Below are 25,357 nucleotides of genomic sequence, written 5' to 3' on the forward strand. Positions count from 1 at the left end.
GCCCGGCCGAAATTATTTTAATAATATAACAGCTGGTATGGACAGTCATATATGCCAGCTCATGGTAAAAATCTAAGTGCATTGTTTGTAAGACAGACAATAAACAATGCTAAATTTCATCAAGTCTTCCCTGTAATATGCCTGTAGGGCACTATCTGTCCCCACTGTTGTTTATTAAAGAGATGTGATAAGCCCAAGATAGTTAATGGACATCTGCCCTGCCATGTGGCCTCTGAATGTTGAGGAGACACATATACTGTCAGAGTGTATACAGTGCATCCTCCTACACCCCACCCTGAGCTGGCCCAACTCTCTGGAATCAAGGTTAGGGTAGGGAGTGTGATCCAAGCCATACACAAATCCAACACAGAGCACTAAGAGAGTGCTTATCCAGCTTCTCAGTGTCCTGCGGTTGCATTCAGACAACAGTGCTCTTTAGGCTAGGGTTAGGTTCAACTTCACTTAACTGAAAATTCAAAAGAGAAGAGGTTTAAACACATGGGGTTTCTTCTCTCATATATAGCAAGTCCATAAACAGGCAGTCCAGAGCCCCACACTCCATCTATTATTCTGCCCCACCAGCTGCAACACATCCATATAGCAAGGTTACTTCATGGTCCAAGGCAGCTATCAGACTTCCAGCATCGTGTCGGCATTCCAGGAAGTGGAAGGAATAAGAAAGAATACCAGGCTGGGTGCAGTGGCTCACGCCTGTAATCCCAGCACTTTGGGAGGCCGAGGTGGGCAGATCACGAGGTCAGGAGATCGAGACCATCCTGGCTAACATGGTGAAACCCTGTCTCTACTAAAAATACAAAAAAATTCGCTGGCGTGGTGGCAGGCGCCTGTAGTCCCACCTAATTGGAAGGCTGAGGCAGGAGAATGGTGTGAACCCAGGAGGTGGAGCTTGCAGTGAGCCAAGATCGTGCCACTGCACTCCAGCCTGGCAGAAAAAGGAAGACTCCGTCTCAAAAAAAAAAAAGAAAGAAGACCAAAACAGGTGCTTATCCCAACTGAGTCAGCTTCCTTTAAACAATTTCTATGGTTTGAATATTTTTTTGTCCCCTCCAAAACTTATGTTGAAACTTAATCCCCAATGTTGGCAGTACTGAGAGGTGGGGCTTTAAGAGGTGACGGGGTCATGGGAGGTCTGCCCTCATTAATGGATTAATCTATTCGTGGATTTAAGAATTAATGGAATAATGGATTAATGGATTATCATGGGAATGGGACTGGTGACTTTATAAGAACAGGAAGAAAAACCTGAGCTAGCATGCTCAGTTCTGTCACCATGTGATGCCATGTGCCACCTCAGGACCCTTCAGAGAGTCCCTACCAGCAAGAAGACCCTCGCCAGATGTGGCCCCTTGACCTTGGACCTCTCAGCCTCTATAACTGTAAGAAATAAATTCCTTCTCTTTGTAAATCACCCAGTTTCCAGTATACAGAAAATGAAGTAACACAGCAATCTTTTTGGATAACCCATTCAACACTTCTGCCTACATCCCATTGGCTACACCTCGCAAGGAAAGCTGTGAAACGTAGTATAGTCTTTTAGCTGGGCACATTGCAGCCCAGAATAAAATCAGGATTCTGTTTTACTAAGAAAAAAGGAGAGAATGGATATTAGCTGGCAACCCACAATCTCCACCACAAACCAATTCCAGCAAATCATATAGCAAAGCAACAAAGAATGGCAACTACATGATTTATTATTTATGCTGAACTAACCCAAGTCAGAAGATCAACCAAAAGTTCTGCAGCACTAGATCTTTCTTGAGAAAAAAGGTATAATTTAACTTTTTAAAATAAAATGCAAATTATGTCCTTGGTGACTTCACCCTTTGACTTGGCACAAACTCTTCCCAAAATGTCCCCTAAGGTGGAACAATCTAGATCACATTTGGCTCCACCTTTACTATTTTCTTAATTTATTGATAGTTTCTCTCATCATAATTCCATTACATAAGGAGGGAATCCCACAACCTCAGTAATCAGAAGTGAATTCTCTATAAATCAGCCTTGATGAAAAAGAAAATAAGCTAGAAGGCTGGGCTCAGTGACTCACACCTGTAATCCCAGCACTTTGGGAGGTTAAAGCAGGAGGATCGCTTGAGGCCAGAGTTTGAGACAAGCTTGGGTAACATAGTGAGATCCCATCTCTAAAGAAAAAGGCAACCAGGCATGGTGGCACACACCTGTAGTTCTAGCTGCTCGGGAAGCTGAGGTGGAAGGATCACTTGAACCCAGGAGTTCAAGGTTACAGTGAGCTATTATTGCACCACTGCACTCCAGCCTGGGTGGCAGAGTGAGACCCTATCTCTAAATATATATATATGTATATACACACATATATATACAAGCTAGAAATTCAGATTTTTCTTATAACAGAAATCTGGACTTTTATATGAAAAAATGACAGCTAATTTACTTTTTAAAAAAAACAATGTGTGAGCCTCTATTTGACCAAGACCTAAACTCTGCTTGGCTAAGTGTCCACTATACTCTTGACGTTCCTCACTTTTGTTGTCATAGGGATGTAGTTCTTTCCACAGAAAATCTTGCCTGCCTTTTTCTCCCTGTTCTTTCTTCCCTTTTTTCTCCCTTTTCTTTCCATTTCTCGTCTTTCTTTCATCTATCTTTACCAAGATAATTTTCCTTCTAATGACCTTGTTACCCATTCCTTCTTCTACACACTTCTTTCCTGAAATGCTCCTCTGATCAATACTTCCCTTTCAACATCCAGTTTTATTATCCAACTATAGATTCTCTTCCAAAGTCAGTCTTACATTCTAAAATCCATTTATTTCTTTTCTTCCTCCCTTAACTCTCAAGAAACTCTGAGCTAAACAAAATGCATAAAAGCATCTATAATGCCTTCTCTAAGTCTACAGCACGAGGCTACAAACCAAATGCCATCAGCAGTTAGTCAGGCAATATTCTTGACAATCGACAGTGACAACTGCAATGACAATTGATACTTAGCTTCCTTGTAGAAGAACCAATAGGACATAGTAGTTATTGTGACAAATTCAAGAACCCATCCCTTATCTAAGGTAGAGCAATTGCTACCAGCTCTTCTTAATTTTTTAAATATAAGCTGGAAAGTCCGGTTTTTTTCTTAAAAGAAGAAATAAATCTGAATTTTCATATGAAATATACAACTAATTTACCTTCTAAATACAATGGGTAGACCTATATTTTCAACCTTTGATCTATAGCACATATTGAATTACTCTCTAATCGATTCAAACATACATACCTCATCACAAAACCTGGAAGAGTGCTAAGCACATTGCAGGCCCTCAATAAAAGTTGATTGATGTTGTAACTGAGTCAATGGACTTATTCATACTCTTCACTTAGGGAGGAATTTCTGGACTGTTTCAGTGCTTGGGTAAGGTTAAGAAATATTACCTTGACTATGATGAAAATAAGGGAGATACAATCACTTTTTTCTTCCTAACCAGTGGTTTTATACTTCATTTGTTATCACCTAAACCCTATGATTATGATAAATTAGCTTTAGTATGCTGCACACAAGCTTTAGTGATTTCTTTATTCATGAGTGACTATAGGCCTTTAATTAATAACCACTGAAACTGTATTTTACTGGTCCATGTCTTACATGTCACCAACTGGCCAGACTTATTCATTCTTTCCCTGCGAAAACACCACTAAATGTAATGACTCGAATGGTATGCTTAACCTCCATGACAGAATTATAACATGAGAAAAAAAAAAAAACATGAAATTTGGAGGCAGACAAACCTGAGTTCAAATCCTAGCTATGACACTTGTTGTATATTCTTAAGCAAGTAATAAACTTCTTGGGGGTCTCATTTTTCTCATCTGTAAAATGGGACAATAAACTCCACTTACAAAGTTGTTATGAAGAGTATGAAGAGTAAATAAATAATATAAAATGCTTGGCAGTTTTCCTGGCCCACAGTGGAGAATACAAAATATTAGTAGCAACTCCCTTTGCTTACTTACTGTGTATCTCAGTTCAGAATGTTTTCTCTTTTTAGCTATAAAGTGGGTCAACTCATATTTACCTAGTATTCATAGTATTTTAACTTCCTATATAGTACTTGGAAACACTAAGAAAATTTGCCAGGTTTCAATTATAAAAGTGAGTAGATGGGCAAACTAATTTAACAAAAACACAATTACACAATTTACAGGTTGGTTCATTTCCTAGCCATAAAACAATCCAAAGATTCCTTGCTATAAAACAACACTAATACACATTTCTAAAAGTGTTCTAAAGTGAAGGTTTTTAGTACAATAACAAATTTACACCACCGGTAGATAAAAAATTTGTGCGTGTGTGTGCACATGGACACACACACACACATACACCACTGGTGGATAAAGGGTCATCACTCTAAAAAAGTTAATTTTTTTCCTAAGTATCAGATATATTCATAATTCAAGGTTTAATTTCATGATAGATGCCAAAGAGAAATTTATTCTTACATTCAAAATACATGTATTGAAACTTTGCTTTCAACTTAGATGAAGTAACAAGGACTGAATTTACTCTTCCACCTAAAACAACCAAATCACAGGACAAAATATAAGAAACAACAGTTTTTCAAAACACTCCACATCAAACAAAGGACAGTGATTCCTGAGGGATGGGAAACAAATAAGGTGAGCCCTGCAATTGGCCCATCTTTCTGCCTTGAAAGAGTGTCCCAGGCCGGAGCACAGAAAAGGTGTCTTAGTCTGTTTTGTGTTACTATAACAGAATACCACAAACTGGGTAATTTATTTTATAAAGGAACTCATTTCTCACAGTTCTGGATGCTGGGAAGTACAGTGAAGGGCTTGCATATGGTGAAGACTTTTTTGCTGCATCATCCCACAGTAGAAGGCAGAAGGGCAGGACAGAATGCATACGGACTTTTTAATGATAAATTCTGTCTTTAAATCGTCTCTTTCCTGTCTTATTTTACTGTAAGAAGTTAAAAGTAGCCATGCACAGCATGGAGGACTTGCTGTTTAGATATTTCTTTCACCAGATATCCTAGTCCATCACTCTTAACTTTCACCTTTCATAAAGCCTCTGGGCACGGACACTGTTCAGCCCAGTTATTTGCTACTTTATAACAAGGGTGGCCTTTGCTCTAGTTTCCAATACCTTGTTCTTCAGTTCCCTCTGAAACCTCATCAGAATGGCCTTTATTGTCCATATTTCTTTCATTATGCTGGTCACAACCACCTAAATAATCTCTAATAAGTTCCAGACTTTCTCTCGTCTTCTCTGTTTTTGAGCCCTCACCAGGATTGCCCTTAATGCACCATTCACAGCAATCCAAGCTTTTTCTACCTTGCTACACCAAATTGTTCCAGCCTCTATCCATTATCCAGTTCCTAAGCCACTTCCACATTTGTGGGTATTTCTCATAGCAACAGCCCTACTTCTCAGTACCAATTTTCTGTCTTAGTCCATATTATGTTGCTATAACTGAATACCACAGATTAAGCAATTTCTAAAGAAAAGAAATTCATTTCTCACAGTTCTGGAAACTGGGAAGTCCAAGGTCAAGAAGAGTGCATCTGGTGAGGGCCTTCTTGCTGAGTCATTCCATGGCAGAAGGCAGAAGAGCAAGAGAGCACACAGGGGAAGGGAGCAAAACTCATCCTTTTATCAGGAACTTGCTCCTGCAATAACTAATCCACTCCCATAACAACAACATTAATTCTTTCATGAGGGCAGAGCTAATGCCCTAATCATGACCTAATCATCCTCATGACCTAATCATCCCTTGAAAGTCCCAACTCTCAATATTGTTACATTGGAGATTAAGCTTCTAACACACAAACTTTAGGGAACACGTTCTAGTCACAGCAGAGAGGGAACACAGGCAGACCCCCAGCAGACTCCATAAGTAGAAAAAGTGGAGTGCAAAAATATTAGGGCAGCTAGAGTTTGCAAACAGAATATTAGAGAGGAGAGGGCTTCACAGAGAGGGAACGCTGGAAAGTTCTTTAGTCCTCCCCATGTATTCAGCAGAATACTAATGTAAGGAATGAATGTAAGGAAACTGTGAAGCCTAGGAAATAAACACCTAAAAGACGAAGGGGAATCAGTATGCAATATGCACACAGTCTGGGAATAGTACCTCTGTATATCTCACACTGGTCCTGCTTCTCTAGTCGAACACATACATACATATATAAAGAAACTTGTTACAGGGAATTGGCTTATGTGGTTATTAGAGTTGGTTAAGCAGCTTCTGTAAGGCTGTGTCTCTGCATCTGATATAGAGTCCATAGGGAAAGCAGTCAGTAAGGGAATGTCAGGAAAAGACTATCACAAGCAAGCTGAAACCCTGTAATCGTGAGCTAGTACTCCATGAGGATAGACTGAAATCCATGTCTTTTCTTGTTCCCTCTGACCTTAGTGGAACGGTAATTTTTTTTTCTTTTTTCTTTTTTTTGTTTTTTTGAGACAGGCTCTGGTTCTGTCAACCAGGCTAGAGCACAGTGGCACTTATCTCGGCTCAGTGCAACCTCTACCTCCCAGACTCAAGACATCCTCCCACCTCAGCCTCCTGAGTAGCTGGGAATACTGGCTCATGCCACCATGCCTGGATAATTTTTTGTATTTTTTATAGATCGGGGTTTCACCATGTTGCCCATCCTGGTATCAAACTCCTGAGCTCAAGTGGTCCGCCTGCCACAGCCTCCCGAAGTGCTGAGATTACAGGTGTGAGCCACCACGCCTGGCCAGGGCTCTTTTTTATGGAACTAAAAACACATACCTGGCTCATGAGTAAGGAAAAGGTGAAGAAAAATCCAGGGAAGGTAGCGCAGTTGTAGGCTCAGACACTGGTCATGCCATTGAGGTGAGTCAGCTACAAAAGTGCTTCTTTCCTTCCAGTTTCCAAATCATGAAAGATTAGTTCTTGTGATCCACCCAATCTGTAAATACACAAGAAAGGAAAGTCTGTGAAATGTAGTTCAGCCTAGCCAAGTTTTTATATTATAAAGCCATCATATAGAGAGAGAAAAAAGAAAAAAAATAAGAGTATCAGTGAACTATGAACAACTTTAATTAGCCTTAAATATGTGCAACTGGAGTTTCCAAAGTAGAGGAGAGAAGAGTGGGACAGAAAAATTCTAAGGAATAATGGAGAAAAATTTTTTAAATTTGATGAAAATTATAACTGAGATCCTAGAAGCTTAATGACCCTTAAACACAGGAAACATAAAATCTCTACACCAAGGCACATAATAATCAAATTGCTCAAATTGTTCAAAACTAGTGATAAAGGCAAAAATCTTAAAAGCAATCAGAGAAAAAAAAATTTTACATACAAGGGACCAAAGATACAATGACAGCAGATTTCTCATTGTTTACAGACAATGTAAATAAGAAGACAGTGGAGCCACAACTTTAAAGTTCTGAGAGGAAAAAAAAAATAGGCCAGGCATGAATAGTGCAAGCCTGTAATCCTAACACTCTGGGAGTCCAACAGGGAAGGATCACTTGAGCCTGGAGTTTGAGAGCAGCCTGGGCAACCAACCTAGCAAGCCCCGTCTCTATTAGAAAACAACAACAACAATTGTCAACATAGAATCCTATACCCAACAAAACCAGTCTTTCAAAAATGAAGGTTAAATAAAAATATTTCAGACATGCAAAAACTTTAAGAATTCATCACCTTCAGACCCACACTACAAAAAATAACAAAGGAAGTTCTGCCAGCAGAAAGAAAATAACACCAGATAAAAAATATGGATCTACACAAAAAATGAAAAGCACTAGAAATGGTAACTTTTTGGGTAAATTTTTTCCTATTAAACCTCTTAAAAAGATAATTAACCATTTTAAACAAAATAAAAATGATGTAGTACAAAAGTAAAATGTATAACAACACAAAAGGCTGGGAGGAAAGAAGTAGATGTACACGTTTGTCAAGTTCTAATACTGTATGTAAAGTGGTACAAAATATATGTACTAAACACATCCTATGAACAGGCATTTTTGGGCCCTAGTTACAATGATGAAAACAATCTACCCCCTCTCCTTGAGGAATTTACCTCCTCCTGTACTCTCCCAAGAAGCTTAATCAGCTTTTACACTGAGCAGAAAAACTGCGGGGTAAGACCTCTTTTTAAAGTGACCTTCTTTTTAATGTTTCAGTTCTACGCTGGCAATGCATTATGGAGTAAATGACATAAGATGCAGCCACTATTTTAATGTTAAAGAAATATGTGCCTGTAGGTAAGATATATTGTTATACACTACCATTAAAGTTCATTCTATGGTCACAAGAAAGGACTGAAGGTTCCACCTCCAGGTCAACTGAGATTACAATCAACATCTAACCAAAAGTCCCCAATTTCATTCACAATGAAGCTCTACAATTAATAATACTCAAACACAGTTTCTAAACTTATTTCAATAAGATTGAAATTACTCCCATTTAAACAGATGTGATTCTAAGAATGTCTATTTTTAGATGGGAGTTGCATAAGTTGCCAGAAATGGATCTGGCAATGTCAAGGTTATGTCTCACTGAAAAACAGACATAATTTAACCTTTGTGGGGGGAAATACGCTATCCTGCATCTACCATGGAGCAGATGGATATGTAAGCATGGATGTAGGGAGAGAGTGGCAATGGGTGGGCCTTTTTGCTTCAAGCACCCCACCATGCACATACTTGTCCTTTCCTAAGGGGGTAATATATATAAATCTTGTGGCAGCAAAGGGGTTTTATTTCTGTTGTTTATTCTGTATCCACCTTTCCTGGACTATTCCAGTGTAATCAAGTTGCATAAATTGACTGACACCATTCTAAGAAAAATTTTATTGTAAAGAACCAAAGTGACTAGGGCTGTAATGAGATTTCACAAGAGTACAGGATCACAGGAAATGAAAAGAGAAACACCATATATATTCTGTAGAAAAATGTATAATGTTCTAGCAACTGCCCCAACCTCACATCAGAATCAGTCACTTCCAAGCATTCTCATTGTACAACTCCTGGAAAAGGTTTTGAACAATAAACTTCATCTTCTGTGCCATACACTATAGTAAGTGCTTGTGATACATTTTCTGATGCATTCATTACAAAATCCTATAAGGTATAAATTATGATGTCCTTTTCACAGGAGACTGAGGCTTAGAGAGGTAAAGTTTTCACAGCTACTAATGGCTAGACAAGAATACGATGCCAGATCTCACTCTTAAGCCTAGACCCTTACATTCTATAAAAAGCATAAATAAGCCATTGGATCCAAGTATATTCAAATCATACATTGCACCATAAGCCACTACTGCCCCAGAAGTCCACAAGGAAGATAAATTCTCAAGTGTCAGTGGTGAAGGAAAGAAAAATACCATGATTGTAGGTCAAGCTTATGACTGAAACCCCAATGCAGAGCTGTTAGGAAACCTGGGCTGGAACATAAAGCCAAAGATTGGAGGCCTCTGAAGCCAAATCCGTCCGCTAACCCCAACTTAACTCATAGAACCAGCTGGCTCTATGGGAGGTGGGAAACTGAAGAGATGAGAAAGCTCCAAGACACAGGAGATAAAAGGGAGAAAAGAAGGTGGTTAGGTCTGCCCCATTGAACTTCCAGGTATTTGAGAAAAGGGGATAAAAAGTGAGATGCATTTATGTACATGACCTGTCAACATACAATAGCCTTGTCCTCTAGTAAATATGTCCAATCGAATGTCCCAAGAGCTTACCCCTCTGATTAGCAACACTCCATCATGAAAGGAGAGTAAGCAGTTTTGGGGAGAGGTAATTCACCATGGGCCCTGAGGGTGCCTCCATGTTCTTATTGGTTTGCCAAGAATGCAAGGCCCTGACCACATTTTACCTTGGCCTTTTCTCAGAGTTGTATTTGCAGGGAGCAGCCCTGAGGGATGAGGAAATATCGCCCCCCAAGACAAGCTTGTTACTGCTTACAATAAAAGCAACAGACTCCACAAGCACAGTGTTCCTCTCCTGTAATACAACCCACTGCGTGTGTAGGCATCAATCAAGACCCACCTGTGTTGGACTTGGGTCCAATCCATGGGTCTTAGATTTGTGGGCATAGGAAACCAGCATTAACACTAAGCTCTGGCTACTGCTTTTGCCATGAGTAATAAAGGCCTATCTCTAACGCAAGAGTCTCAGTTTCAGTACCCATGAAACTGTGGCAAGCTAACCTGTTAGCCTGCAAGTAGGATAAAAATCTCAGACCCTTCACAGTTCTTGACAGCAGGAGGGTAGAATGAAAGGGAAGAAACTTGAATGCAATACTGTCCCTTCCTTGAGACTACAAGTTATGTGGCATGGCCATGTATCCACATTCCCTTCTAATTAAGATCACCAGTGGGGAGTTACTATGTCAGGGAAATTTCCTCGTACTTATTGAGTTAGCTCCATTTAGTCTTCAACCTCGCAGGCGTTGAAATTTTCTTATTCTGATATGTTTTATAAATTACATGTTGGCTTGGTTTAACTCTCCTTTTAGATTCAAAAGCTCTCTGAAAATAAGAAAAACTATTGACTCTTTAACATGTGCATAATTTTTGTTTCTGTTCAATATTATACTCCGTGGATACTCCACATATAATGTGCTAATTGTCAGCATGTTAATCATCATCACTATTAACGTTTTTAACTAAGAGCCTACAAATACAGATCCCATTCACCCACCTTCCTTACTCCTTTCCCAGGAAAGTGGGAGAGTACAAAGCATATGATATTAGGAAACAGCCCTAGGTTATGACTTTCTCTTCTGTGGATCTTCTGATCCATTCTACAGAAACATTGACTCAATAATCATGTATTTTAGACACAGAGATAGCAACTGAATTGTTTTATTCATACCATGCACATTATTAACCACTTGACAACACAGTTGTGGCCAGGAAACGTAATTTTAAACTCTCAGCTACTTAACTCTCATTTAAAGTTGAGATGTGAGAAATACTAGTTATGATCCTCAAAGGACATTCATTCTTTGGGGTTTCTCTTTGTACCTTGTCTCCTGGAAATACCAGTCACCTTGACTCATCACTTGGGAATAGTGATTTCCCATTTCACTAATTCAGTAAAGAGACCCTGGGGTCTTCCCAATTGTGGGAGGGCAGAAGCTGTCCGTAGCGAGATTTGGATATCTGCTCAAAGTACTAGGCAAACATTCTTTTTGCCCTTCAATATGTTCACATTTTCTTACGATTAGATATGCAAGATACAAAGGGCTTGTTTTAGGGTACACACTCAGGAGAAGAAAAAGCTGCCTGGCCTGCTTTTACATAGATGGCCTTAAGCCTTCATGCAGGCTATGTGGAAGTTCTCTTAGCCTCATTAAATCCAGCACAGTTCAGGAGATTTTACAGTTTGGAGGAAAAGCTTTGTAGTAATAACCAGAGTTATTTAAACTGGAATTTTCCTTCTACTTATCGTCTACCAACCAGTCTGGAGTCAGGTTTATCAGTTTGGGTTCTTTGAGGAGCAGACATCAAGATGGGATTCGATGTGCAAGAAATTTATTGGGGGAAATGCCTGTGAAGGACGGAAGGAAGAAAGGTTGAATTAGAAGAATCTTAGACTTCAGCACAAATCTAAGGAAGTTCAGCCAGGCCAATGGAGAGTCCTTGAGCCAGAGCTGCCTGTCAGAGAAGTTCCACATCTCCCAAGAACAGGCCTGCTGTAGCATCTTTGTTGTGCTCAGTCACTGGCTAGGAATGGCTGATGGGAAGTGTGGCCTCAACGGGATGCAATGCTGAATTCAGAGCATAGCAGCTGGGGCTGTTCATCAGTTATGCCCACTGACGCAGGAAATCTGAATGGTGCATTATCACATCCACCACGGTAGGCAGCCTAAGGATGGATGAGGACCCAAGTCTCCAACCAGATAACACATCCTCCTGACCAGCAGATATAAGAAACAGCTGCAAAAAACCCACCATTGCCTTCATTGTGGGCAAACTGCTAGGGATGCTTCCACTACATCACAGTGTTCCCTTTATGAGGGCCCAAGAATAATACCTCCTGTGGCTCAGGGCCTGGCAAAGCTATTCCTCCTGCGCAACTGGTATGTTTTCATCCTGTAGACAAGATTTTCTAGCTGATTTCTTCTTTGTCTTAACTATCAGAAAGTTAGAACCAGACTTGCGGTTCTACCTTCAGCTTTAGGTGCTTTTCAATTATTATCTTCTATAATTCCTTTACTCAGCACAACTGTTCTCTGTGAGTGATCTAAAATGCTTTTCTGAATTAAGACAAGAAATAATTACCTTAACCTAGGCTGGTACCATTTAGAACTAAAAATGCTAGATTTGAAATGCTTCAGTTTATTCTTTTTATGATAACTTTACACACAGGCCAAATTCTTTCACTCTAAACTAGTGCTATCTAGTAGAAATAGAGCATGAGCCACATGTAATTTTAAGTCTTTAGTAGCTACATTAAAAAGGTAAAACGAAATAGGTGAAATTAAGACAATTTAAGTCTTTGGAAGCCTACTGTATATCTTCTACTTACATCACATCCCAATTTAAATCAGCTATACTGCAAGTACTCAATGGCCACATGTGGCTAGTGGTTTCTGTACTGGACACTGCAGGTCTAAACACAAATACTATGAATCATGAGAGTTAGAAGAGCCTTAAGAACCACAACTGTATCTGATCTGTATTCATACTGGCTTTGATTAAAGATTTCTGAGCTCCTGGGGGTTTCTTTTTTCTTTCTTTCTTTCTTTCTTTCTTTTTTTTTTTCTCACTCCTGAAGGTTTCTGATGCAAACACTAAATCTAAGAAAAGTGAGTTCTCCTGACAGGGGTAATGACCATGAAACCCTAAGATTTCTGGAATTTTTCTTTTAATTTCTCTGTTTGTAGTTTTTTCTTCACTGGATCACCTTCGGCTTCTTCTGAGAAATAAAGTAATATAAAATACTCATGTACATCTACTAAGAAAGAAAGGAAACAAAGAGATGCATTATCTAGATTACAAATTATTTAGAAATTAGAGTGTTAGAGTATTAACATAGGGCACAAAATTGAACTAATAAAATTACTTTAAAGCACACTTATTTAGATATTTTGATGCTCCTTGTTTTGGAGCCAGCTCTAAACTTTACACCTCAATTTGGGATAGGAAGAGTGTTTTCCATTTGAATCAGGGCTGGAAGACCACAAATGTGGTTAGATTTCTGAGAGTTAAGAATTTGATTTTTTTTTCAGGCATTAACCTACAAAAGCCTTCATTTCCACACCTGGTGCATAGAGTAATGCTTACCTTATAAAATAGCTATGAAGATTAATAATGTTATATATAAGCTTTGTAACAGGCAAACAGTAAGTACTAAATAAATGGCACTTATCATCATTGTTAACTACAAAAGACTGTCAAATCCAGGTATTCCTAACCTGGGGTCTGCAGATCCTTGGCTCATGGATAAAACTGCAGGGGTGGAGATCCCTACAATTGGATGGGGAAAGATTATATCTGCATTTTCATTAACCTCTAAGCAAAATTTACCATTTCTTTCCATTATGAATAAAGGCAACATCATACTGTTAGAAGGACCTGTCACTTCGCACCAATAGAAGTCACACATACTTTCATATTAAATTTCTGATGTTACAGACATCACAAAATATCTCTTACATTTATCAGCTTTTTGAAATTATAGTATTAGACCTAATCTTGCTAGATCTTATTAGTGTATTAATAAAGAAATACATGTTATTAATGTATTTTTTAAATTTCAATATAATTGGTTTCCTTTGTAATCCTATGTACTTTGTGAACTTAAAACTTCTCATTATTCTGAGAAGGGATTCAGCAGCTTCACAGGATTGCCATGGCACACACAAAAAAGTTAAGAATCCCTAAATTTTAGTCTATCTCTTTGCTTCCAGAAAGCCAACCAAGTTTGACAATTGAACACACCTGCCTGAGTGAGCCAATTCCCAAAGTCTCGGGTTTATTTTTCTGTGCGTGACCTGATAGGAAGATATTACGGTCTGGTACATGACTCCATCAATTAACCTATTTGCTGAGCTCACCTTCAGCTTATACCTGGCATCTTTCCTGAATTCTGTGTTGGGCCTTCTGAGGCACACAAAATGAGCTGACAAGCTGATTTTCTGGTATCTTCTGTTCACACACACCTGTCCCCCACTCGATGCCAGGCCCAGAATGAAGCTGGGCAGTGATTCTCAAGCCTGATCCCAGACCAGCAGGCAGGATCAGCGTCACCAAGGAGCTTATGAGAATTGCAGATTTTCAGGTCACACCCTAGACTTCCTGAAACAGAAACTTTGGGGTCTATCAGTGTTTTCTCAAGCCATCCAGAGACACACGCTTGAGTCTGAGATCCACCGTGCTAGGGAATCGGAGGTCCGTCCAATCCCGGAAAGAGAGGCTCCCATCTCCAGCACTGGTTGAGACTAACACCGCTCCTGCAACTGGGGTTGGAATTTCAATGCAGGTAGTTGCTGAGGGGGGGCCAATGAGTTGAAAGCCGGAGCAAGGGGACTTGTTTTGTTCCTGCACCCCGATTTTACTTACATTACCCGGGGCCTCGAGGGTGACTCATAGAGATTAGCCCTGAGCGTCGACCCCTCGGCGCCGCCACTGCACAGCGAGAGAAGGGGAGTCAAGAGAGACGCTTGAGGCCCTTGACGGTCCTCCCCTACGAGCTCTCTGGGAAGAGAGCCCCAGACTTGCGAACTCTCGGCCGCTCTGCGGCCGCTTGAACACTTCGCGGGTCTTCCGCCCCGCGCTAGAGGGCGCACTCCGTGACGGGAATTGCGGTCTCGGCCGCCCCCGGCCTCAGGCTTTCCGGGCTCTGCTGCCTCCAGAAAACTACAAGTCCCAGGATGCTCGGCGCGGGAGGGTCACGTGGGAGGGGCCGCGGGCGCGGCTAAATAGTCTCCATCGGCCATTTTGTGCGAGAAGCCGCAGCGCCGCCTCTTCTCTCGCGCCCTCGCATCTGTCGCCGCCGCCTCTTCCTCCGCCTCCTCCTTCGCCCCTTCCTGCCTCCTCCCGGCTTCCGCCGCCGCCACTCCAGCCTAATCCCAACCCCAGGGTGAAGCGTTTTCTTATTTATTTCCGTTTTCTCGCCACTACAGCCTCCTGACAAGGTGATCCGGGCGGGCCCCGCAGGAATTTTATCCCCTCACCGGCCTCACACTAGTATCGCATGTCCACTATCCAGAACCTCCAATCTTTCGGTAAGATCCCGTCGCCGCCGCCTCCCTCCCTTGCCCCGCGCGCATCTCGGCCTTTTGCCCGCCTGGCCACCGCCCCTAGGGGCCCTCTTTCTGCCCTTCCCGCACCCCTAGTGGGGCTTTGTCTCGGCGCCCAGAAAATGGCGACGGGGCCCCTGGCGACCCCTTCCCCGAGGACAGCGCCGGACTCCGAGCCCTCCTCTCGGAGCCCCGGCCGCGGGCCCTGCGCCACCCCCTGCCCCGTCCTTGACCCGGCTGTCGCCTCCGCTTCTGCCCCTTGAAACCTTGGCTACCCTATTTCGTGGACTCCTAGATCGGCCCTGCTACTTGCAAAGGGTATGCCGGGCCAGGGGAATCAGGGATCGGCGCCCGTTCTCTGGCAGCTCCTGGGGGCACTTAGGGAAAGATGCGGATGCAGGCCTCTGATCTGTCACTGGCCAGTGGTTCAGTCTTCTCTGCTTGCGTAGCAATTTGTAAAATTACGCCTCTTGATATATATGTAATCTACTTTTTGTTTTTTTGGCAAGGCACAGTTACGGTTAAATGATTAAGGTGGGCGTATTCGAATGTTTATGTTTTCATCAGAATGTAATCGAGATGACGCACATTTTTATAGCGGCTGCAATATTAAGGTTTTCTAAATCTCCTTTTTCTCATTAGAGGACCATATTCAACGATAACATTATCTATCTATAACAGCGTTTTTCTGCAATGGACATAGCTGTTCAAATGTTTCTCTTTTTTGTGAGAGTATCTTGGGGGTTTTATTAATACTCCACCCGCATCTCCATTCCTACCGGCAAAAACAGCAAAGGCACTAGAACCTTCATTGATGACTGTTTGGATTGGTAGTATAATGTATTTCTGGAAAGTACTTCTTCAAAAATATTTTTCTACTTTGGATTTTTTTTTTTAATCCATTCGCAGACCCCTTTGCTGATGCAACTAAGGGTGACGACTTACTCCCGGCAGGGACTGAGGATTACATTCATATAAGAATCCAGCAACGGAACGGCAGAAAGACACTGACTACTGTTCAGGGCATTGCAGATGATTATGACAAAAAGAAACTTGTGAAAGCTTTCAAAAAGGTAAAGGGATTAGGAAGAAAGGATTAGAGTTACTGATGCACACCTCTGAACTGGATTATGATTCACACCTTTATATCGGCGTGGATGAAAATGACTAGACCAAGAAAGTTGTTCTCATTTTTGTAATTAACATGTAAATATTTAGTTATTCTCCCAGTGTGGTCTCTCATTTTAAAAGAAGATTCGCGTTGCTTTTAAATAAATTTAAATGTGAAATATTTAGTTCTTGATGTTACACATAAAATCATTTCTTGGTTTACAAATTAATTTGGAAGGATTGTGGATTATAGAAGACAAAATCTGTTTCTCTAAATATGATCTAGCTTACTGAAATGGTTAATTCTGTTCATACGGTGAAATAAAACCTCATAGTAGTTGACTAAATTTTGTTGTATATTTATGCACTTTTCCAGAAATTTGCCTGTAATGGTACTGTGATTGAACATCCTGAATACGGAGAGGTTATTCAGCTTCAAGGTGACCAAAGAAAAAACATCTGCCAGTTTCTCTTGGAGGTGAGTGATTGGGTGCTTTATGTGTAACCTTGAGATTGCTTTTAAAATTGTATTTAAAGGCAACATGATTTGTTTTCTACTAAGTAAAAAATCATACGAATGAAGGAAATTAGGTAAAATAAAGACATGGTAGTTACTTGGAAAGCAAAGACCTTTATCTGGTTTATTTTGTCATTAGAGTATTCGATCATTTCTGTATATACACACACAGGATATTTCTTGGCATGTAAAGTATTCAAATACGTGTTGAATTGTTGGCTATCAGCAGTGCATGCCACAGACAACAGTGTTGCAGTAAGCTGTTGATAGTGATTCTTTTTAATTACTCTTCCATGTTTTCTTAATGAATTTTTATGTTTCTCAGAATTATTTTGCTAAATTAGATTTTATTTTACAGGTTGGCATTGTCAAGGAGGAACAGCTTAAGGTTCATGGATTCTAAAATGAACCTAAATACGTGGAGAATTTCTTGAATAGTTTTGTTCTCTAAACCCGGTTTGGCTGCCTTGTGAAATGATTCCCTGCAGTAAACGGACTTTTCATTTATTTAATCATTCAAACTTCCATTCACATCTGCATGATTACAGAAAACATCGGGTATGTAGACTAGTAACACATAAGAAAATTGCAGTAAGATGGTAACAAAACCTCATATTGTCTTTACATGTTTCCAATGGAAAATGTTTTGAGGGTTTATTGTTCAGTTTATTACGTTTCACTTGATTAAACTTTTTTGTTGTTGTATTAAACCATGTACGTTGCAGCTTAACAATAAAAAAAAAATCTATGAATCTTTGCGAGCAATTATGCTCCCAAATCTAAGCAAGTAAAATAGACATTTTGTCTTTCTTAATTGGAGTTCTCATTCTGCATATATTCCTTCGGATTAGCTTCAGCTGTTAAACGCAGCGCTTAGAGGAGAACCTTTCTTATATCCAGTGCTAGAGAACCTTTGTTATTTGTAGCTTGTGTTTTTCATCTACTGATTTAAGAATAGAAGCAGGAGTAGAAATTCAGCCAGAGCCACTAGTCATGGCAAAGCAAGTAAAAGTTGTCAAAGAATTTATCAGATTGTAGTATTAAATGTTGTTAAAGAGTATGAAGTTTAACAGTATTAGAACATAGAGTTCTTTTCTGTGTTCTTATCAGTTGTTACTGAGTTGCCAAGTCTATCCCTAAGTACCAGATACTGTAATAGTCTTGCGACATAAAGCATATTTAGTCACAGGCACTTCCCTGCAAGTGTAGGTTGATGGTATCACTGCCTTACAGATGGAAAACACTGGGCCTCAGGTTAATTTCCCAAGAGTGCTAGAAAGTGACAGGGTGTCAGCCCAGAGATTCCAGCCAGGAAATTTCTTTCACTACATCATGATTTTGGTATGTGTTTAACCAAAGTGAACCAGAGCCACAGATGACAATGACCAGGGGTGATAGTGGTGTAAGAAATAACCACCAGCCACTGTGTCTCATGCCTATAATCCCAGCACTTTGGGAGGCCAAGGCGGGCAGATCACTTGAGGCTGGGAGTTTGAGACCAGCCAGGCCAACATGGTGAAACTCCATGTCTACTAAAAATGCAAAAAATTAGCCGGTGCGCACCTGTAGTCCCAGCTGCTTCAGGCTGAGGCACCAGAATCTCTTGAAACTGGAAGGTGGGGGTTGCGGTGAGCCAAAGTGGCACCACTGCTCTCCAGCCTGGGCAATAGAGCAAGACTCTGTCTCTTAAAAATACATATAATTTGCAGTTCTTAATTAAGAGATTTCTGCAGCTTATCTTCTTGAGTTCCAGTCTCCTTTCTATTAAGTAGTATTTACTTGGTTGTACGGGCCATGCCACTAAAACCATTTAGCCGATGCAAAGAAATGCATCTGCAAGGGCAAACTTTATAGCTTACTACAGTTGGATGAGGATGGTATGGGAAAAAAAAAAAAAGTCTTATTTTGGGGCCAGTGAGCCCTAATGAGCCCTTGCCTATATTTTAGTGATACTGTTTTTGGGAAAACAAAATCAGCCCCCACAAAGTTTGCCTCTTAAAGACACTAAGTAATAATAGGTTTGTTATTTTCTCACCTCATCCTTCCTCCAATACAGTAAGACAGACAAGAAGTATACACCAGAATATAGACCCAAATTTGATAAGCACATTTCTGGAAAACATCAATACAGTTTGATGAAGAAGATCAAGAAGTTTGGGAGAATTTTCCAAGTTACTAAGAACCTCCTACTTTTTCATCTGTAATATTGTATAATAGCACCCTGTTGAGGGGTGCTGTGGAAATAGTAAAGCAGAAATTTATATTAACAGCCACATTCAAGTGCTGCCTAAATAGACAACATCTGCTGAGAGCTGAGCTAGTGCCAAGAAAATAATTTATATTAGATGGGAAAGAAAGCACCCCTCATCCTGGGACCCATAGACAAGCTCTGTAGTAATCACTTCCTGTGTGAGTCCAAAGTGGGTGGGATTAAAAGGCTTAAGGAAAACTTCCGTCTGGATTTCATGAAGAGCACCTTTCCTGATTCTCTTCCCTTCAGCCTGAGTTCCAGCACCTGATTGGACTTTGAACTTGTGGGGCAGTCCCAATCTTTAGAGCAAGAAAGAGACGAGGAGGCATTGTGTAACTGTGGAGGAAAGATAACATGTCTTAGAGATGCAGCAAACTGGCAGTATCCAAACTGGATATCTCTCTGTGTCTTCCATGTTGGAAGGTCTTGATCTGCAGTTTCTTTAGTGGTTTATACTTCAGGGTGCACAATGCGTAATACAAGTAGAAGACAAATAGGTTTATCCCTAGACTTTTAAACTTGGAGACGCCATTAGGAAGTTAAGACCTTTGGTTGAATCATAGCCTGGAGTAAAGTGCTGCCAGCAGCAATGTCCTCTGCCTTTCAGTCCTGGCTCTCCTGAGGCCGAGGAAACCCCATGGAAGCAGTCTGATCAACCTGCTTAGGAACTCGAGTAACAGGAACTGTTCTCTTAACCATTCCAGAAACGGGGTGGCTCTGATCATATGGAAGGGACAGTTCTAGTTCCAGTCATGATGGCAGTTAACCAAAATAACTTGAGAAATACGGAGTTGTAATGCAGGCTTCTGTGTGTCACGTGTATGCCACCAGCCTGGCTCCACCTAATGGAATGGGTAATGACAGCTTGGGAAAAGGCAACCTCATTCGACCACCTCCACACACCAGCTGCACTGGGTTTCTGAGGACTCCCCTTACCAAGCCAAAGGTCCATTTGGGAGAGAAACAAAGGCATAATCCTGCCGTACTAAATCCAAGAGAGTCCTCAATTGTGGACTGTGATCACTTGACAAGCAAGAGGTAGCCAGGTGACATTGTGCTTGTCTGGGATCAAAGGGCCAAGGGAATCAGCTAGAATTAAGCAGGAGCAAAATTATATAAGGAGGCCTCAGCATTGAACACTCTTCACATAGTCATGTAGGCAATTAACTCCTTTTTATCTGGATAATGGAAGCATGGGGAAAAAAACCCATAAATCAGAGGAATAGCCTATATTTCTTCCCTCCTGGAAAACCATTCAGAGTGGAATTAATACTGATGAGAGGAGGGAATGCCAGACTCCTCCAATGTTCCTTACCCAGCATTATTGTGTTAGATGACTTTAGGGATTCTCTGAGCTACACGGGAGAACTTAAAATGGCAATTTAAGGCTGGGTGCGGTGGCTCATGCCTGTAATCCCAGCACTTTGGGAGGCCAAGGTAAGCGAATCACGTGAGGTCGGGATTTGAGACCAGCCTGACCAACATGGAGAAACCCCGTCTCTACTAAAAATACAAAATTAGCCGGGTGTTGTGGTGCATGCCTGTAATCCCAGCTACTCGGGAGGCTGAGGCAGGAGAATCACTTGAACCCAGGAGGCAGAGGTTGTGGTGAGCCGAGATCGTGCCATTGCACTCCAGCCTGGGCAACAAGAGTGAAACTCCGTCTCAAAAAAAAAAAAAAAAAAAAAACTGAAATAGCAATTTAAACTCGGCATCGGCTTGTGAGGATACCATCGTGGGTCAGGTGGCTTACCTGGTAAGTCATCAGTCTGATTTTGAACCCACCACGGGTAGCAGTAGATCTGCTCTGGTATATAGATAGCTCTGCACCTGTGAACTGAGGGTGAGGGCCCTGATGCTGCATGATGCTGGATCTAGGTGCCTTCATCTCAAACTAGTGAACAGCCTACAGACATTTTTCATGCAAAAAGCAATGACATATAGATAGGCACCATTCGTTCAAGGCACAAAAGAAGCTTAAAGCCCCCACAGGGAATCTAATTGATCTCAGGCCTCATGCTCAGGCTTCAACTGCAGTTGCCTGTTCTAGTCTAGAGGGTTTTGAAGGGCCTCAGGTCTATAGAATGGTCCAGAAGGAGGCTAGCTTTAACCCCAGAGTTTGTCTCCATGTGTCCTTTACCCATTCTTACCAGGGTGCCAGACCCCAGACCCCACATCCCGAGTCCACTGGCAAGGAACAACATACTGTCTGGAAAGTAGAGAGAGAACTTTTTTTAAATGTTTATTTATTTATTTATTTATTCATTTGTTTATTTTTGAGATGGAGTTTCACTCTTGTTGCCCAGGCTGGAGTGCAATGGCATGATCTCAGCTCACCACAACCTCCGCCTCCTGGGTTCAAGTGATTCTCCTGCCTCAGCCTCCCGTGTAGCTGGGATTACAGGCATGCGCCACCACGCCCGGCTAATTTTGTATTTTTAGTAGAAACGGGGTTTCTCCATGTTGGTCAGGCTGGTGTCGAATCCCAGCCTCAGGTGATCCGTGCACCTCTGCCTCCCAAAGTACTGGGATTACAAGTGTGAGTCACCGCACCTGGCGTTTTTATTTTTAAATTTATTTTTCCCTTTTATTTTTAGTTGACATGTAATATACATGTTTGTGGGATACAAAGTGACATTGCGATACATGTACACAATATAAAATCAAATCAGGGCGATTAGCATATCCATCACTTCAGACATTTATCATTTCCTTGTATTGTGAGTATTTTAAATCCTCTTTTCTAGGTTATCCATGTCAGCCATGACAAATTCTGTGGGGAAGACATCACCAGACAAGGATTTGGTAGAAGGTATAATTCCTTGAAGTAAGAAAAGGCCAACCTGGGCGCGGTGGCTCACGCCTGTAATCCCAGCATTTTGGGAAGCTGAAGCAGGTGGATCACCTGAGGTCAGGAGTTCCAGACCAGCCTGGCCACCATGGTGAAACACCATCTCTATTAAAAATACAAAAATTAGCCAGGTGTGGTGGCACACTCAGGAAGCTGGGGCAAGCGAATCAGTTAAACCAGGGAGGCGGAGGTTGTAGTGAGCCGAGATCACATCACTGTACCCAGCCTGGGCGACAGAGCAAGACTCTGTCTCAAAATTAAAGTTAAAAAAAAAAGAAAAAAGAAAAAGAAAAGGCCCACCCCCATAAACATCCACTCTTAGTGCATCACTGCCATTGACTTGTTAAAAAACGCAGAAAAGCTTAGCCCAATACTAGCATCAGGAAGAATAGTAAATGAGTGGCCAGACACACTGAATGGGAACCAGTAACAGCCCACTTGGTAGATGAAGTATGTTGAAATGAAATATAGGGTACCCAGTGAATGATGCTATTACAGAAGAAATTGAAGGGGGACGGATTTCTGTAAGTATGCAGTCCTTTATCACCCCCTTGTGGCCACTTAAACAACTGGAAGGCTCCTAGCAGTTTACATACATTATAAAGGTTTAAGTTGCAGACATCATTAAAGCACCAGCTGACAGGTTTGATTTTGTCATCACTCAAATGTGATCCAGAAATTAATCTAGCCAATCATTTATTATTACAATTCATATAAATCAATTGCCATTTTTCTTTACCTGGGAGAGACAACAATGTTTTCATGGTCTTGCCCTGGGGATATATAAAGCACCTCAGCTACTATCTACCACGGTGCTGTTAGAAGGAATTTAATTTAAATGTAAACAGAGACTTCTGTTTACAGCCTCCAGGGAATGAATGATTAAGCTAGAAAACAATCAAGACTCCTAAATTGTCGCTTGTTGAGAAACAGAGTCTGGAATTTGCATACACACACCCTAAATATTCAGTGCTCTCAATCTAAACCACTGTCTTAGGCCAATACAGAAGTTAATGTGCCTTTCACTTACGAGGTTGCCTAAAGGCTTTAGTCTGGGAAAAGCAGCGACAGGGTTCCTTAAAACTCCTTAATGCCATTCCGGTAGACCTGAAGAACCCAGAACAGGACTCATTTGGAAAACTAATCATGAGGAACCTACTCACTTGCAGAGCATCTAGCAGATCTCACCTGCACAGGTAGGGGAGGGCTAATGAGAGCTCAGTAGTAACCTGGAAATGGTGCTCTAGGGATTTGGTCCCACAGGAATCAACAGCAGCATCACCAGATGGGCCTCTGGTTAGAGATCCCCACAAGAGGTGTTAAGAGGTATAACTTAGGAAACTATCTCTTTAACAACAGATCCTTTGGGCCTTTTTACATTTTTATCAAGCATTGCCCCTCATTTTCTCACTTCTCTTACATTAATAATAAAAATAGCTAATTCCTTTTCAACACTTATATTGTAGGTCCTGCTCTGAGAATTCTACATGCATCAGCTCATATAATTATTTTCACAGACATCATGACCCGGCATAGATTCCCTGGCTTACCATCACAATCACACCCCTTGCAAATATCATCTCCCCTTGATCCTTTCTCCTTTTTTTTTTTTTAATTCATTTGACAAAACCCCAATCCAATCCTTGTTCAACCTAACTATCTGCTCCACAACAGCACATAACACCTGGAGATAGCTGGGGGGTGGGGGTGGGGGTGGGGGGGTAGGGAAGATGGCGTTTCTTTCTTCCTTTCCCTTTACCAGTCCCCCCTCCATCCTCCACTAAGCAAGGTGAAGGCTTGGTCTTATCTGTCATTGAGATATTTGACCGCCTTCATTTTTCCACCTCCAAGTCTACCCTTTGGAGGCAATGTTGCATACTCTGTCTTCTTTCCCATACAAGGCATGAAGTACACTTGCTCCACCCATCAAAACAAACCCCTCCATTTGTGTCCTGGGTACCATCTCCTCTTCTCCATAAAATACCACTGTAATTATCTCCTTTCTTCTGAATCATCAATTTCTTCCTCTCTACTGGATCATTTTCATCAGATGGAAACATCTAGTACTGCCCGTCTTTCAAATAGAAGAAAAGAAAACCATTGATCTCACATTCCCTTCAGCAAACAAAGAAAAAGCCTGCTTCTTTACCCCCAAACTCTTTCCCCAGTTGGCCTCATCTAAGTAAATGGCACTGCCATCCATAGAATTGCTCAAACTTAAAACTTTATCTTTGAATCTTCCCTTCCTTTACTGCCTTTACCCCGTCCTATGTAATGGGGTCTTAGTGTTTCTACTTGCAAAATGTATCATATCCATCCTTTCCCCTACCCCCAACTTCTGACTAGTGCACCTGACAAGCACAATTGTTTTGCACCCGGATTACTACAGTAGCTCTCCAGCTGGTCTTCCTGCATCCATTCACAACACAGAAGCCTGAGGATTCTCCAAAATTCACGTGAGATTATGTCAGTTCTCTGCATGAAATCTTCTGAAGGCTTCTCACTGCACTTAACACTAACTCCAAACATATTACAGTGGCTTACAGGATGCCACATCACCTGTTCCCTGCCTATCCCTTGTTCTTGCCATCTAGCCTCTGACTCTCCACTACACGACCAGACCCACTGGTCTTCAACCTTAAAGCATTTACACTCCATGTTCAGTTGGTCCAGAATACTCAGTCCTGCTCCCCATCTCCCTTCTTGTCCCTCAATTTCAGTTCAAACCTCATCTGAAGAAAGCCATCTCTGACCACCCAATCTAAATAAGCCCCTCACCACCCATCCCTAACACAGCACCCTGTATTTTGTTTTCTTTATAATACTTATCTTTATTTAACAACATCTTGCTCATTGTTTTGCTAGTTTACCTTGCATCTCCCTACCACTAACATGTAAGGTATACAAGAGATACTTGTAGGAGATGCTGTCTGTGCCTCACCCATATCCCTTGGCACTCACCTTTCCCACACATGTGCCCTGGATGCTCCAACTGCAAGCTTCTGTGTCCAACTGCAAGCATTGCTTGAGGGCATTCCCTGGCCCCAGGAGCATGCAAGGGATGGAAATACTTGAGACTGGGGTAGGATGGAAATACCAAGGAGTTAACACCTGCCCCCTGCACCCCTCACACTAGCAACCTTCAATCAATGGCAGGTGGAAATCGCTATATAATTATCCCAGCTCACTTACCCTCAGGTAAGAAAAGCATGGAAGCATGGTCTACACTGACTCCCAGGATTTCCCAGCAAGATTGGACCTCAGTTGCAGATAAGAGTAACCTGTCAATAAAGTATCATTTATTGGCTCCCTTCCCTTCCCTTCTCTGTCTCATTTTCCCATACCTCCACCTATGCTTTCTGAGATCACCTCCCAAATAAACTACCAGCACTTACATCCTT

At 41.4% G+C, this 25,357-nt stretch overlaps 1 protein-coding gene and 1 long non-coding RNA gene across 2 annotated transcripts in view; one reads left to right on the top strand and one right to left on the bottom strand.

Annotated features, from left to right (window-relative positions):
* The window catches only part of LOC107970612 (uncharacterized), a 62,454-nt gene extending 47,625 nt beyond the window's left edge, over positions 1-14,829 (bottom strand). Inside the window, exons 1-2 of the long non-coding RNA XR_001713265.4 lie at positions 14,548-14,829; positions 6,777-6,936 (exon numbers count right to left, since the gene is read on the bottom strand). This is a non-coding gene — a long non-coding RNA (uncharacterized LOC107970612). The remainder of the gene's footprint in view (positions 1-6,776; positions 6,937-14,547) is intronic.
* EIF1B (eukaryotic translation initiation factor 1B) lies at positions 12,045-17,647 on the top strand. Its single transcript, XM_516381.8, has 4 exons — positions 12,045-15,212; positions 16,137-16,300; positions 16,714-16,815; positions 17,213-17,647. The coding sequence occupies exons 1-4, from the start codon at positions 15,182-15,184 to the stop codon at positions 17,255-17,257; spliced, it is 342 nt and encodes a 113-aa protein (XP_516381.1). The 5' UTR covers positions 12,045-15,181; the 3' UTR covers positions 17,258-17,647.
* The last annotated feature ends 7,710 nt before the right edge of the window (positions 17,648-25,357 follow it).

Source organism: Pan troglodytes, chromosome 2 (assembly GCF_028858775.2).
Source record: "Pan troglodytes isolate AG18354 chromosome 2, NHGRI_mPanTro3-v2.0_pri, whole genome shotgun sequence".
In the NCBI taxonomy this organism is placed as follows: domain Eukaryota; kingdom Metazoa; phylum Chordata; class Mammalia; order Primates; family Hominidae; genus Pan; species Pan troglodytes.